General features: G+C 34.8%; 3 protein-coding genes across 7 annotated transcripts; 2 read left to right on the forward strand and 1 right to left on the reverse strand.

Moving 5' to 3' along the window:
- The first annotated feature begins 384 nt into the window (after window positions 1-384).
- On the forward strand, window positions 385-5,731 carry LOC108854404 (uncharacterized). Its single transcript, XM_018627952.2, has 5 exons — window positions 385-591; window positions 802-1,955; window positions 4,542-4,943; window positions 5,032-5,291; window positions 5,367-5,731. Exons 1-5 carry the CDS (start codon window positions 464-466, stop codon window positions 5,625-5,627), a joined length of 2,205 nt encoding a protein of 734 aa, XP_018483454.2. The 5' UTR covers window positions 385-463; the 3' UTR covers window positions 5,628-5,731.
- Window positions 5,665-7,780, reverse strand: LOC108854408 (protein PTST, chloroplastic). 5 transcript variants are annotated; one of them, XR_001949904.2, is made up of 11 exons: window positions 7,623-7,780; window positions 7,470-7,503; window positions 7,118-7,358; window positions 6,934-7,023; window positions 6,680-6,748; window positions 6,496-6,601; window positions 6,317-6,405; window positions 6,127-6,239; window positions 5,926-6,037; window positions 5,776-5,855; window positions 5,665-5,696 (listed from the first exon to the last, which is right to left on the reverse strand). XR_001949904.2 is itself a non-coding variant. In XM_018627958.2 (10 exons), exons 1-9 carry the CDS (start codon window positions 7,645-7,647, stop codon window positions 5,935-5,937), a joined length of 870 nt encoding a protein of 289 aa, XP_018483460.1. In that variant the 5' UTR covers window positions 7,648-7,780; the 3' UTR covers window positions 5,665-5,696; window positions 5,926-5,934. The 5 variants fall into 5 exon arrangements, 3 of the variants coding, with proteins under 3 accessions (XP_018483460.1, XP_018483459.1, XP_018483458.1); XR_001949903.2 differs by having other exon boundaries at window positions 5,776-6,037; XM_018627958.2 differs by lacking the exon at window positions 5,776-5,855.
- Window positions 7,781-11,568: 3,788 nt separating this feature from the next.
- Window positions 11,569-14,655, forward strand: LOC108854407 (protease Do-like 8, chloroplastic). Its single transcript, XM_018627955.2, has 12 exons — window positions 11,569-11,772; window positions 12,202-12,320; window positions 12,642-12,730; window positions 12,820-12,918; window positions 13,016-13,082; window positions 13,152-13,227; window positions 13,312-13,596; window positions 13,681-13,748; window positions 13,823-13,902; window positions 13,976-14,062; window positions 14,139-14,246; window positions 14,351-14,655. The coding sequence occupies exons 1-12, from the start codon at window positions 11,624-11,626 to the stop codon at window positions 14,477-14,479; spliced, it is 1,356 nt and encodes a 451-aa protein (XP_018483457.2). The 5' UTR covers window positions 11,569-11,623; the 3' UTR covers window positions 14,480-14,655.
- Window position 14,656: the final 1 nt, after the last annotated feature.

Below are 14,656 nucleotides of genomic sequence, written 5' to 3' on the forward strand. Positions count from 1 at the left end.
CACCGGGCATGTTTCATATCTAAAAACTCCAAATTATGACAAAAGAAATTAAAGGAAATCTTGTCAATATAAAAATATTGTGATTATTGTAGTAATAGATGTGTATGTGGCATCCAATAACAGAGTGGAGAAATCCATGGTTCAAAGCAACCATAAGATTAGCTCAAAGAACACTTTTGATTTCTTTTTTTCCAACAATTATAATATTAGCTCACTTGTTCCTTTCCCTTAAGTCTCTCATCTGTTAGTTCTCACTTCAAAATCTATCTATCTTTCATTCATGCATCATCATCAGCATCATCCTTCGATTTCACTAACGTTTCTTTTGGGTTTCTAGGTGAAAAGTCTCTTTTTCTGCAAATTCACACTTTCTGCATGAGTTTTTCAACCTAGAAATAGAGTGTTTCATTGAAACTTTTTTTTTGACCGACATAACAATGACTCGTAAACAAAACCCCACTATATGTCTTCTCTTAAGAAAATTCTGATCAGTTACCCTTTTGTTTTTGCAGAACTTGATCTCACCACATCATGCTTGTTTCACCCTTATCATCTCTTTGCTCAAAAACCAATATTCATCTTATTCTCCAGGTACTTGATTATTTTAATTTTAATTAATTTCGCATATTATGATATTTATTACTAGTTTCTATTCTATGTTCATACTTCATACGCGTTAAATAAATGAAAAGGAAAACACTTCTTTATTTATTTTCTTTATATATAAACAAAACAGTGCTTCGAGAGGTTCAATTGTTGGAACCGACATATTAAAGATTCGGTTCTTGTGCGAACTTGAAGGATCAGAAGCAAAGCGAAGATGATCGAAGAAGAAGAAGAGATGAGTGAATTGTCGAAATTGGTTTTCAAATTCGAGTTTCAGACGGAAACTTTCGAGAGGTTAAGCAGAGGAGGAGGTTACAGATCGTTAAGTGGTTCCGGCGAGAGCGAGAGCGAGAGCAGTTCCTTGTCTTGTTCTCCGGCGATATATACGGCGGAGAAGAAGTACGAGTCTCCGTCTCTGGCAAATAATCTCACTTTCGTCGTCGAAACCCCAAAGTCGGCGACTTTTAGGGTTGAAGATTGTTTAAGGAAACGAGAAAAAACAGAGGACTACGGTGAGAGCGATACTTCTCCGGCGGTTTCCACGGCGGCGAAGAAGTACGAGTCTCCGTCTCTGGTGAAGAATCTCAGTTTCGTCGTCGAAACCCCAAAGTCGGCGACTTTTAGGGTTGAAGATTGTTTGAAGATCAGAGAAAAAACAGAGGATTTCTCCGGCGCTTCCGGTGAGAGTTTGAGCGGGGTTTTACGCTCTTCTCCGGTCATTCCAACGGCGGATGATAAGTACGGATCGCCATCTCCGGCGAAGAATCAAACTTACGTTCTCGAAAACCCAAAGGCGGCGACATTAACGGTTGAAGAAACAGAGGACCACTCTGTTTTTTCCAACGTTGGCAAGGAAGAGAACTCCGAGAAAATCCGATTCTTAACAGAGGAAGATTTTGTGGAATCGGATTCTGATTTCGTTGACTCGAGTCAAACATTCACAAGCAACGAAGATGGGTTTTTGTCGGATTCCGACTTCGGAGAAACATCACCACCCGAGGAGAAAGGGCAAAACCGTAAAACCGCCAATTCTGACTCTGACTCAGATGAAGAAGAAGAAGAGGACGAAGAAGGGTTCGAGAGTTTATGGGAGCATCAAAATTTGATAGAGCAACTTAAGATGGAGATGAAGAAAGTTAAAGCTATTGGTGGGCTTCAGACAATTCTTGAAGAAGAAGAAGAAGATGATTGTCCCAAGATCATGGAGGAGTTAAAGCCGTGGAGGATCGAAGAAGAGAAGAGGTCTAAACATGTTGATACCATTGGAGAAGTTCATAAGTTTCACAGAAGCTACAGAGAAAGAATGAGAAAACTCGATATTTTGAGTTTCCAGAAGTCTTTTGCTCTTGGTATGTTTTTTTCTCAATCCTTTTTCTTTATTTTCATTAAATTATTTTCATTTTTTAGTGGTATTAGTCAAATAACTTCGCCTACATAATTTTTATTTTGTAGTGTTTTATAAGTTAGAATATTATTTTCTATAAAACCATTAGGTCCCACGAAATCCTACTCACTGTAGGGTTTATAAAATTATTATTTTCTAATTACCGTTTGATTACGCGTTTTGCACCAAACCTAAAAGCTAACCATTATTTAATTGTCTTTATGGTTTTCTTACTAGTTTTTGAATAAATGTTTTCTTGGAAGTTGTGCTTACATTTAGTTTATTAATTTACATGGAATAAGATTATTAGGGAACAGTACGTCTGATATTTTAGAAGAAGTTAGTGATCTTTTATTAGTAGTGTTTTGTTTTAACTTGTAAACACACTTTATTAACTGATTAATTAAAAGTCTACCATTCTAGTTATTGTTTTGGGTTGGACACTAGAACGGATCTTTGACAAAGTGAATGCATTGTCTTTGATCGCTTACAGTTTTAGGGTTTGTATAAGACGTTTAAATATTCTCTACCTTTCTTAGATAAGTAGATAACATGTAGATCAATAGATGATATGTGATAAATGTTGCTTCAACCATAAAGGTAGATTTTGGGAATTGAAAACTTAGTCTAACCAATTTGTTTTTCTTATTTGTTCAGCCACACATGCAAATCTTTATTGGCTCATTTCACCAATTCATTGTGTCACTTTTTTGGGGTTAGCTTTTATGGTTTCTTATTTATTGCACGATCTGTTTTGGAACTTCTTTACCTAATTTTCCCTATTACTCTCCACTAACTTAGTCTTGCTAGTGGAACCTACCTTTCTTCTTTTCCATCTAATTACTAATTACTCTCAAATTTGTTTCTTTGAGTAACAAAATTAGATTTTGGAAAGTTATTAGGTCAGTAAGCATTTTAGTGGTTTCTCTGTGTACAAAATTCTACAGTTTTTGTTTGTTTGATTGATTAGAACATATTCATTGGTTAGTTCTCCCACAATTTTTTAAAACAAAGTTCTTAGATAAGTAGATCAGTAGATGCTATCTGACAAATGTTGTTTCAACCATAATGCTTTGGGAATTGAAAACTTAGTCTAACCAATTTTGTTTTTCTTTACTTTTTAAGCCAATGCACACATGCAAATCTTTATTGGCCTATGTCACCAAATGTGTCGTTTTTGGGGGTTAGCTTTTATGTTTCTTTATTACATTGCTCTCTTTTGGAACTTCTTTACCGAAGTTTTCTCACTCTCCACTCACCGAGCCTTCTTGCTAGTGGAACCTACGTTTCTTCTTTTCAATCTATTTACTCCCAAATATGTTTGTTTTATTTTTTAAAAATTAATTTGGAAGTTTTATTAGGTCAGTTAATCATTTGTTTAATGACTTATGTATACCAATTTATATTCTACCATTTGTTTCTTGAGTTATTAAAAAGAATCTTCATTTGGAAGCTAATTTAAATAACATAGATGATAAAATATTAAATAATATATGAGTTATTCTTAGGTTCATCCCCTAGGGTGAATCTCAAGGTTCACCAACCAATAGTATTTGAGTATTTGATATTTGATATCTTTTAAAAAAGGAAACAAAATTTAATTTCCAAACTATATTATATTTTAAAAATAAAAAATATAAATATATAAAAAATAGTAATAGTTACAAAAAATAAATAAATTAATATTATTAACCTTTTAGTAAAATATTAAACCCTATACCCTAAATCCTAAACTCTAAAATCTTAGGTAAATCCTAAACCCGAAAATTTTAGATAAACCTAAGTCTTTTGATAAATCATAAACCCTAAATCACAAATATTAAAAACTAAATCATAAAAACACTAAACCCTAAATCCTAATCACTAAACCCTAAACCCTTGGGTAAACCCCGAACCCTTGGATAGATCATAAACTCTAACATTATATATTGGTCGGTGAACCTACATATTCATGAATTATCCAAGGGTTCGGGGTGTACCCAAGGGTTTAGGGTTTAGTGATTAGAATTTAGGGTTTAGTGTTTTTATGATTTAGTTTTAAATATTTATGATTTAGGGTTTAGGGTTTACCTAAAATTTTTGGGTTTAGAATTTAGGGTATAGGATCTAGTATTTTAGTGAAGGCTTAATAGTATTAATTTATTTATTTTTTGTAACTATTACTATTTTTTATGTATTTAATATTTTTTATTTTAATCTAATTTGGAAATTCAATTATGTTTCCTTTTTTAAAAGATATCAAATATCAAATACTCAAACACTATTGGTTGGTGAATCTACCCTAGGGGGTGAACCCAAGAATAATTCATAATATATTATGTGAGAAGTAATAAAATTTCCGTAAATGTTATGAATTATTTTAAAGTAGTTTAATTTCTTTTTTTTGGTATATAATTTAGTTATACAATTAAATAAGCTAAAAGTATTATACTAGAAACTGGTTTTGAGAACCTTATACTCTCATATGATTAAAACTTGACATTTCTGTGTACTAATTTTCTTATTTGGTTCTTCAACTTAACTTTGATTCTTGGCCATTTTTTTATTGAAGGTCTTCTTCAATCAACGAACCCCTCGACCGTTGGATCTTCTCCCTCCCAGGCATCACTTTCATCAGTTTTTAATCTCCGGTTATGGAAACTGAAGAAACCGGAAACCGAACCATTGGTTCAATTCAGAAAAGAGACTCATGGAGAATTAGAGAACGTATACGTTGGTCACATGTGTTTGTCGTGGGAAATCCTTCACTGGCAATACGAGAAGGCCATCAAACTACTGGAATCCGACGTGTACGGTTCTCGTCGGTACAACGAAGTCGCCGGAGAGTTTCAACAGTTTCAGGTTCTGCTACAGAGGTTTCTTGAAAACGAGCCGTTCGAGGAGCCTAGAGTGCAGCACTACATCAAGAAACGTCGTGTTCTTCGTAACCTACTTCAAGTCCCGGTTATTCGAGGTAAGAATCCTTAAACCGGAACTTACTAAATTCTTAAACCGGTTCGGGAGTTTTCTAACCGGTTCTTGGAATCTTGATGTGTAAACAGAGGATGGAAACAAGGACAAGAGGAAGGAGAGAAGAAGAGATCACGAGGAAAATGATGAGGGTGGTGCGATTAAAAGCGAACAACTTGTGGAGATTATGGAGGAAACCATTCGATTGTTCTGGCGGTTTGTACGTTCTGATAAGTTAACTAGCTCCATCCATGATCATAAATCTCGAACCAAGTCACAGATAGAGCCAGATCATGAAGAAGACTCGGAAGATCTAGAGATGTTCGCAGATGTTAAAGCAGAGCTTCAAAATGTAAGTTTTTCAGTAAAACTTTTTAATAATTTATTAAATGATTTTTGTTAACCGGTTTAATTAATGTGATCGCAGAAGGAGAAAAGGTTGAAAGACGTGTTGAAGAGTGAGAGATGTATCATAAGAAGATTCAAAAAGAACAAGGAAGAAGATTCAACAGAAGAACAAGTGCTTCACTTCTTCTCACAAGTGGACATGAAGCTTGTGACGAGGGTCTTGAACATGTCCAAACTGACCAAGGATCACTTGGTTTGGTGTCATAATAAGTTGAGAAAGATTAGCTTTGTAAATAGAAGGTTACATTTAGATCCTTCCTTTTCTCTCTTCCCTTGTTGAGATAGTTTTTGTATTGACTTGTAGATCTTTTATGCAATGATGCCTAACTAGATCCGTCTTGTATATGAACTGAAAGCAATAAAGTAAAAACGTTTACAACTCCAGTTGAGTGACGTAAAGAACTATTATTCTATGACATATGCATTACATTAAAACTGAGTGGCAGCTAGCTATTTCATGCTTCACCATGACCACTCAGCATCAGCTCCATCTTCATTTACAACCCGTCTGAAAACAGATGGGTTATGATGTTTAAAGGTAGTATTACCAAAATGTGTGATGCAGAAAGATCACCCACCACTACAGGCTATTCCACGACTAGAACATTGTTCTCCAACATTCCTTCTCCGGAAGTAGGAAACTCACGTGAGATCTGCCATTCTCCATCCACTAAGAACTTCATCTCATACCTTACATTGATTTCAAGAATAAAAAAAAAATTGTAAAATAAACAAATGATGTTGAATGCAAAATAAATAGAAGAATAAGAAATGGGTACCGCCCAGGACGAAGGACTAATGTGGTGGAGAATTTAGTGAACGAAGCGGTGTACTCGGGCGATAGATCCTCAGGTTGGCTCCATCCGTCAAAAGATCCCATTACTTGTACACTCTAATGTGACGATAAATAGTTTAATATCAAATGCATGATCATAGAACCTGTCAGGAATGTGAAGGTTATTTATTTACCTCTGCCATACCAATCCAGAAGACATTAACTTCCTTCGATTGTGCAGCTTCCACGTCTTTTATTTGTTCCTTCAGCTTATTATGAACAGCTTTGATGAAATGAGAGAGAAGATGATGATTTTAGTTTTATATTTCCTTGAAGGGAATCTATGTAATGATGAAACCAAGAGGAGAAGAACCGTCTAAGCGAGTGAGAAGGTGTGATTGAATGTACTTTCCACTAATCTTTCTAGAACCTTGTGGAATACCAAGATTTGCTATTTCTTCTGCCAAGTTGACCAGAGCCTACATGTTATACTAAATCAGCTTAAGGGAAAAGGAGATGTTGAATCTTAATCTAAGACAGTATAATATATGAATGACCTGAACTTCGAGCTCCATGATTGCAAGCTCACTTTTGATGTTAGTTATCTCCTCCTCCTGTGTTTTAAGCTGGGAAAAGACCGGTCAAAAGTAGACAATAACTCAAGTCAAGGAGATGAAGTGATTCAAGTGAATAAACCTGTTTCTGCAACATTAACCTCTCTTACACCAAACATGACTATATATTTTGAAGTTGTTTTTTAAAAAAAAAGAAAAGAATGTTCATCAAACAAACTACTCATTTAGACGAGCACCTGACGCTTGAGGAAGCGGTTATGTTGATTAGCTTCACTCAACTTCTTAACAAGCTTCGATCTCTGGTTATCGATGAGCAATGACTTCAACTACAGTAGAGATTTTGTTACATCAGTCTTCCTTTCAAGTTCCTTTTCATCATGTAAGTATATGTAACAAGAGAAGATCATAAAAGCTTGTAACCTCTTCACTAGTGAGAGGTCTAGAAACAGAGTCATTGAGTGAATCTTCTGACAATGAGTGTTCCTCCTCAGTGCTGCCGACACGTACTAAAAATCTCTTCAAGAGCAAACTGTTCTTGTAGTAATGATTTCGAGTAGAAGCTACTACCATAGATAAAGGAAGTCTCTGGAGATGTGAAATTGTGGCCGAACTGGATGCCTTCAAGTTCCATGAAAAAGTGAGATTTTGCTCAAGACAATGTCTGTGTTCAAAAAGAACAAAATTAATTTGACTACAGATCAAGAACAAGATCAGTATCGAAAAAGGTTACATTTTTTATAAATGAAAAACAAAATAATCAAATTTTATTTACCTTAAAAATCCAAATTCCATTATGGGTACACAACCTGCATTCACAAATAAACAGAAATTAGGGTTCTTGAATCCAATTCCACCACATTCCAGAAACTAATTGATAGACTGTCCAATGAGCATAATTGGGAAGAAGAAGAAGAATGAAACTAACCTTGAATTGTACAGAAGTGGTTCATGTTGTAGCAGAAAAGGCAGGCGAGTGATAAAGACTGATTTGGAGAAACTGATGGATGATAGAGTGAAGAACAACAAAACTCGAGAAAGTATAATAATTAAAATATTTCTGTGTGGCTGCAATGATAATTTTGATTAAACCTTTTAAATAATCTTTCGAAATATGAAGAAGCATATGGAAACCGTGGGAAATAATGTTTCAAATTTAGTCCTCATATTTCTAGTTTTATTGGTTTAGGGAGATTTGCTTTCTTACATGAAAAATTGATCCTCTTATGTCTTCCAATGAGATCTTGTTGCAAACATAGGAAAAAAGATACGAGCGTAAGAGCATCATCATTGGTAAACTTGCTCATTCTCGATTCTCAATGTTATTATAATAGTTTTTCATTTTTTTGTTTGATTTTTTCAAAAAAAATTAATAAACCGACCAATCACGAGCTGCCACGTGTCAGTGGAACCCGCAAATAGTGTCGATACAGGTTCACCCCAGTGAGCTTACGCGACGCGGATGCATCAATTAAACACTAATATATTGATCTTTATTTTGGGAATGCGTGTGAACCCTTCATAACATCTCTCAATGGAGATGTTCTAAGTAAATATCGCTCTATGTGTTTGTTTGCAGTATTATTTGGCTTTGGATATGATATCTCTTTTAATTCAGTATGGTTAATTAATTACCTTCATGTTACTTTTAAAGGAAAAATTAAAATATTTTAAAATCATTCTAAAACAGACATTAAGATTCGATTACGAAACTCAACTCAAACAAAATATCTAAATCGAATTATTTCTATAGTTTCGTTCAAATAGTATATTTAATAAAAATGTTTCGTTCTAATAAGATGTTTTGTGTTGGTAGATACCACAAATTTTCTTAACAATCAAATAAAAAATGTGATGATAAAATCAAAGAAAATTACACCACATAACCAAACAAAAAATCTGAATTAAATAAGTAAAGTTTTTAGTAATTAAAACCTAGACTAAAGATGAATCATAAAAACAAAAACCTAAACTAAAACTCTTATAAAATAAATTTTTAACTTTAGTTTTGTTGATGTATGTTACCATCCGTCTAAAAAACCATGACAAATAGTGAAAAATATTAACGGAACTAAAGCTGATGGTTTATTTTGTAGGATTTTTAGTTGAATGGTTTTTTACGATTTATCTTTAATGCAGAGTTTTAATCACTAAAACCTTTACTAATATAACCATTGTAATCCTAAATTAATAATTATGAATATTACTTAAAACTTAATGTAACTTAGAAATATTAAACTATTTGATATTTAGCAATAGTGATACAAGAAAATTTGTGTCACATATGTCATTGTATAATATCAAATAATTTAAAATTTCTAAGTTATATTTAAGTTTTAAGTAGTATTCATAATTATTAATTTAGGATTACGATGGTTGTATTAATAAAGGTTTTATCCCTTAAAAATAATGGAGGACTATTCTTTTTATCTATTATTTGTTTTAAACCAATACATTGTACTTTTATCTTATTAATCAATAAAACAATATATTTGATCTATTATTATTAATTTATTTTATTACTTCATAATTCTATAATGTTATTCCATGTTTTATAGTATCACGAATAATTTTATATTATTTTATTCTAACACATATCAGGAACTGTAAAAGTTTATAAAATCATTGTGAAATCTTATTAAACATTTGTAAGATTATTAAAATATTTATGAAGTTTTATAAATTGATTATAATATTGATAAAGTAATATATAATAATTTATAAATTTGTTGTAAGGGCTTATAAATCAACTTTAAGCAATGCATAATGATAACAAATATTTTTTAAAATTTAATGATTTTAGTGATAAAACCCCTTGACTAAAGATCAATCATAATAAAATTTCTCAACTAAAAATTCTACAAAATAAATTTTTACCTTTAACTCCGTTAATGTTTGTTACCTTCCTTCATGATATTTTAGACAGAGTATAACATATATTAATGGAACTAAAGTTGAAGATTTATTTTGTAAGATTTTTAGTTGAGCAATTTTTTTACGATTCATCTTTAGTTAGAATTTTAATTACGAAAAACCCAATAAGTAGCTAAAATCCTCTTTTCTCTTTTTTTTGTTGGCCAATTTGGCTAGAAAACTAAGAAACATAACATGTTTGCGGAACAATGCAACAAAAAGAATATTTAGTTGCCTGGTATGATCGAGTACTACGGGTGTAATTTACGTCGGAGCCCCTTGCATAGCAGAGGTTGTATGGGTAATAATTGAAAAGTAGGTAATAATTAAAAAGCAGGTGAAGATGAACACGGTAATGACGGCAATGGAGGCTGCGAACAGTAGGCCTGGGCATTCGGGTCGGGTTCGGGCCGGGTCCTTTCGGGTCCGGATCTTTCGGGTCTAGGAGCTTAGGACCCGATAGGGTAATTTCAAATTTTCGGTTTCGGGTCGGTTCGGGTCGTACCGGGTCCGGGTCGGGTCGGGTCTTATATAGTTGGACCCATTCGGGTAATTAGAATTTATCGGTTCGGTTCTGGGTCGGGTTCGGGTCGGGTTCGGTTCGGGTTCGACCTAAAATATATCTAAAAATACAAAAAAAAATCTGAAAATATTTATATATCCGAAAATAATTAAAATTTTATTTAAAATTTGTGTTTTTATTATATTAAAATGTGTATATATACTAAATTATGCGAGATAGAACAATAATTGGTTGTATCCTAGTGGCTAACCCTCTTGCTCTATAGACAAATAACCCGTCTTCGACTCCCCTTCAATTCATTTTATATAATTTACATTATTAATTCGGGTATCCGTCGGGTTTCGGGTTCGGTCCGGGTCGGGTCCAAGACCCGCGGGTCCTCTACAACAAGACCCAATAGGGTAATTTGATCGGATCGGTTCCTACCCGGACCGGGTTTTTTCGGGTCGGTTTCGGGCCGGGTCTTCGGGTCCGGATAAAATGCCCAGGCCTAGGGAACAGGAAGAGCCGAAGACAAAGGTGGAGGTGGGGGCAGGAACACGGCGGTGGAGGGCAAATGCTTATAACAAGATGACGGCTGTGGAGGCTGATTGATTGATGACTAGTGTTGATTTGGTGTTTTATGAACATCCGATCAAGTGTTACTGTTCATCGTCTTTTTCATTACGGAATTACTGTAACAAATTTTTTCTAGGAAAACAATCTGGACAGCTTAAGTTTAACACTAGTCATCTATGTATATTGAAAAATCAATTTTGTTTGGGAATCCCATCATGGGCCATCAAACATAAACGAGTGAATCAAATCTCATAACTTTCACCATAAATCAAATTAATAAAATTTTCCTGTAAACCATCTTCTTGACATTACCCATCATCACCTCTAACTCCTCGAGATTCAAAGCAACTTCCACCATCTACGACGACCTTACCTTGTAACCTAACACACCGAGAAGCTCATCCTCTTCTCCCTTCACGATCATCATCTTGTCTTTACTAGAAATCGCAGGGGAAGAAGTAGAAAACAGACAATTACTGTCCCGTGGTTAGGACCTTAAAACTAGTGAAGATCTCTATTAATTTCTGATCTGCTTAGATAGTTAATCTCAATTCAGTCTTGTTTTGGGATCCAAAGGTTTGGTTTTTAGTTTGGATGACGAACAAGAGGAGTAAGGGCATCTTTGCCATTATAAAATGTGGAATAGTGACTTTCCATATACCTAATTAACTTTTATTTTATAGTCATACACTGCAATTGCCCTTTTTTGTTCCCATCTCTCTCTCGTCTTTCTCTAAAAATCTAAATTTAACATTTTTTGTTATTTCATAAATTCTCCCTAAAATCATTTTACAAAAACATATATATGTGGAAAAGTGAGGGGTACTTGCGGTATTTCGGCTATCTTATACTTACTCGGCTACCAAAAAAAATCTGAGATTTTTATATCATCCAAAGCTTTGTGAGATCGATTGGTCTGAGTTTGCCAGAGAAAGATGCAGGTGATTGCGTCCTGCTCTTTGCGACCTGATCCAATCACTCCCTCCGAGAATGACTTTGTTGGTCGACGGCAGCTTCTCTCCTCCGCATGCTCCAGAATCTCCCAAGGCGACGTCGTTTCAGACCGACCAGCTTCTTCAGTCAAGTAATCAGTTTTCTATTTTTACACACCCCATTTCGCTGAATTTCTGCAATTTCATGTTCTTTAAAGCATTAGCTTCTTACACAGCCAATTTTTTGCTGAAATTCTTGCACTTTCTTCATATTTTCACTGAAAATTTCTTCTCTTTTGAATTGGGTTTGCTTAAAGGTTTTTTTCAGGAACATCGTATCGTTGGGAAAACTTCATAAAACATTGAATGAGACATGTAACATCATTCTCAGTTTCACTTCCATGACCTAAAAGACAAAGCTGTAACTTCTGTGACAAAAGACAAAAGTTTTCAAATTTAAAAGCAAACTGAGAAAATGCTCAGTTTGAGATTTGGACATTGGTTCATTAGTGTGCTTTCTTTCTGTTTGTGGGCCTCTGATATTCATGCATTGTTTTGTGTTTTTTTTTTTCAATTGATAGGATTGGTCGAGATTGCAAGTCGAGTTTGCATGAGTTAGCCATGAAAAGTGTCCCAAGGCGAATCTTGTTGACAAGTATATTCATGAACCTGTGCTGTAATCCTTCAAGGTACTTATCAGGTCTGCACCTTTTTGTCATCTTCTTCTTTAGCTTTGTTTCCAACACTTTGATGAGGCATTGGAAGCTTAATTGTCACACTCAGAGCTACTGATGATCTAAAGCCCACATTAGAAATCATTTTGAAATAAAAGTGTTAGATTTCAGAGTCCTAAAAGAGAAACTATGGTATTAAAGCATATTGCTAATACAATTTATTGGTCTAGTAGAACACTTTCATAACACTTCTTCAGTTTTTAAAAAAATCATAAAATGGTTTTCATTGAATCCTAGTGATGTACGTAATTGGTTGTTGAGTTAACACGCTTTTGATGAAACTGCAGCACTAGCACTTGGCGATCCATCTGTTGCGACAGTTGAAGATGTAAGCCCACCTGTTGTTTTCCCAGCTGGACCTCTTTTCCCTACCGAGGTCAGTTTCTTTTGGCCGAGGATATCAAAGTTTCAGGTTCTGATGGTCACACGTTAAGATTCATATAATCTTTCCTCTTTTTGTTACAGGGGAGAATTGTTCAACTGTTTGAGAAGAACACTTACTCTGTTGTCAACATATTTGATGTGACATTACGTCCTCAGCTCAAAATGACGGGTGTGGTTGAGGTACTCTTGTCTCACTACCATTAAAAAAAACTCTAATCTCTTGCTCATGTTATTTTTCGATTGTTTGACGTACAATTTCTCTCAAACTTAATCTTAGATACCTGAAGGAAATGGCTCTGGAGTAGTTTGGGATGAACAGGGGTACATTGTGACCAATTATCACGGTAAGGTGATCTTAATGAACCGTGATAAGTGCTTAAGTGATATATAATATAGTTTTATCTATCTTTCAGTTATTGGCAATGCTCTCTCAAGAAATCCAAGCCCTGGTGATGTAGTTGGTCGTGTCAATATTCTTACATCTGATGGGTGAGAGTTCTGAATGACTTCAGCATTTTATCCTTCTTTCTTGTTGTTTCTCACGTATGCTCATATGTTGTGCAAATCTTGAAGGGTGCAGAAGAATTTCGAAGGGAAACTTGTTGGTGCTGATCGTGCTAAGGATCTTGCTGTCTTGAAGGTAGAAGCACCTGAAGCACTCCTTAAACCGATCAGAGTTGGACAATCAAATTCTCTTAAAGTCGGGCAGCAGTGTTTAGCAATTGGGAACCCGTTTGGTTTTGACCACACCCTTACGGTTGGTGTCATCAGCGGTCTTAACCGTGACATTTTTAGCCAAACCGGTGTTACCATTGGTGGTGGGATTCAAACAGATGCAGCTATTAACCCGGGAAACAGGTTACAAAAGGGTTTTTTTCTTCTGAAATCATTCTTGTGTGTGTGTGGGTTTATTAATGGATGTTTCTGCATTATATATTGCAGTGGAGGTCCTCTGCTAGATTCAAAAGGAAACTTAATTGGTATCAACACAGCCATATACACGCAGACAGGTGATTTTCAGTGTTTACTTGTCAATTTGTTTTGGTAAGAATCCATTTTTAAATCATACCCTTGGCTTCAACAGGAACATCTGCTGGTGTTGGATTTGCAATACCGTCATCAACTGTATTGAAGATTGTTCCTCAACTAATCCAGTTCAGCAAAGTAAGCACACAGAAAATCGATTGTTTTAGTTTTCTTTTCTTGATGTTGTTATTAAAGAAATAAAAGGTTACAGGTCCTTAGAGCTGGTATTAACATAGAGTTAGCTCCAGATCAAGTAGCTAATCAACTCAATGTTCGTAATGGAGCTCTTGTACTTCAGGTATGTTAACAATGCATACTCTAAAACCTAGAAACGTAGTCTTTCTTATTCTGAATTTGGAAGATTGTGAATGCAGGTGCCTGGAGATAGTCTGGCTGCAAAAGCAGGTTTACGTCCAACATCTCGGGGTTTTGCTGGTAATATAGTACTTGGAGATATCATTGTTGCAGTTGATGATAAACCCGTAAGCTTTTGCTTATTCTCAAGTTTCAGTTTGTTTGTTTGTTCTTGAAGAAAAGGAAGAACCTTCTCTTGTTTTTTGCTCAGATTCCGATTTTTCTGATTCAGGTGAAAAGCAAAGCTGAATTGACGAAGGTATTGGATGAGTATAGTGTGGGTGATAAGGTGAAACTAGCGATCAAGAGAGGAAGTGAAGATTTGGAGTTACAGATCTCATTGGAAGAGAAGAGTTCATGACATATTAATCTCTCTGTTGTTTTTTTCTCTTGTTCCCAGTCGTTGAATACATATATGTATGTCAATAGAAGAAACATGTCCACCTCTCGAAGCATGTTCCTTTTACTGTTGAAATGGTATACTTTACTTTGTTCCAAAACTAGTCAACAAGGCTCAACCCTCGACTGTCTTGTCTCT

This window comes from Raphanus sativus, chromosome 4, assembly GCF_000801105.2.
Source record: "Raphanus sativus cultivar WK10039 chromosome 4, ASM80110v3, whole genome shotgun sequence".
NCBI classification, from domain to species: Eukaryota; Viridiplantae; Streptophyta; class Magnoliopsida; order Brassicales; family Brassicaceae; genus Raphanus; species Raphanus sativus.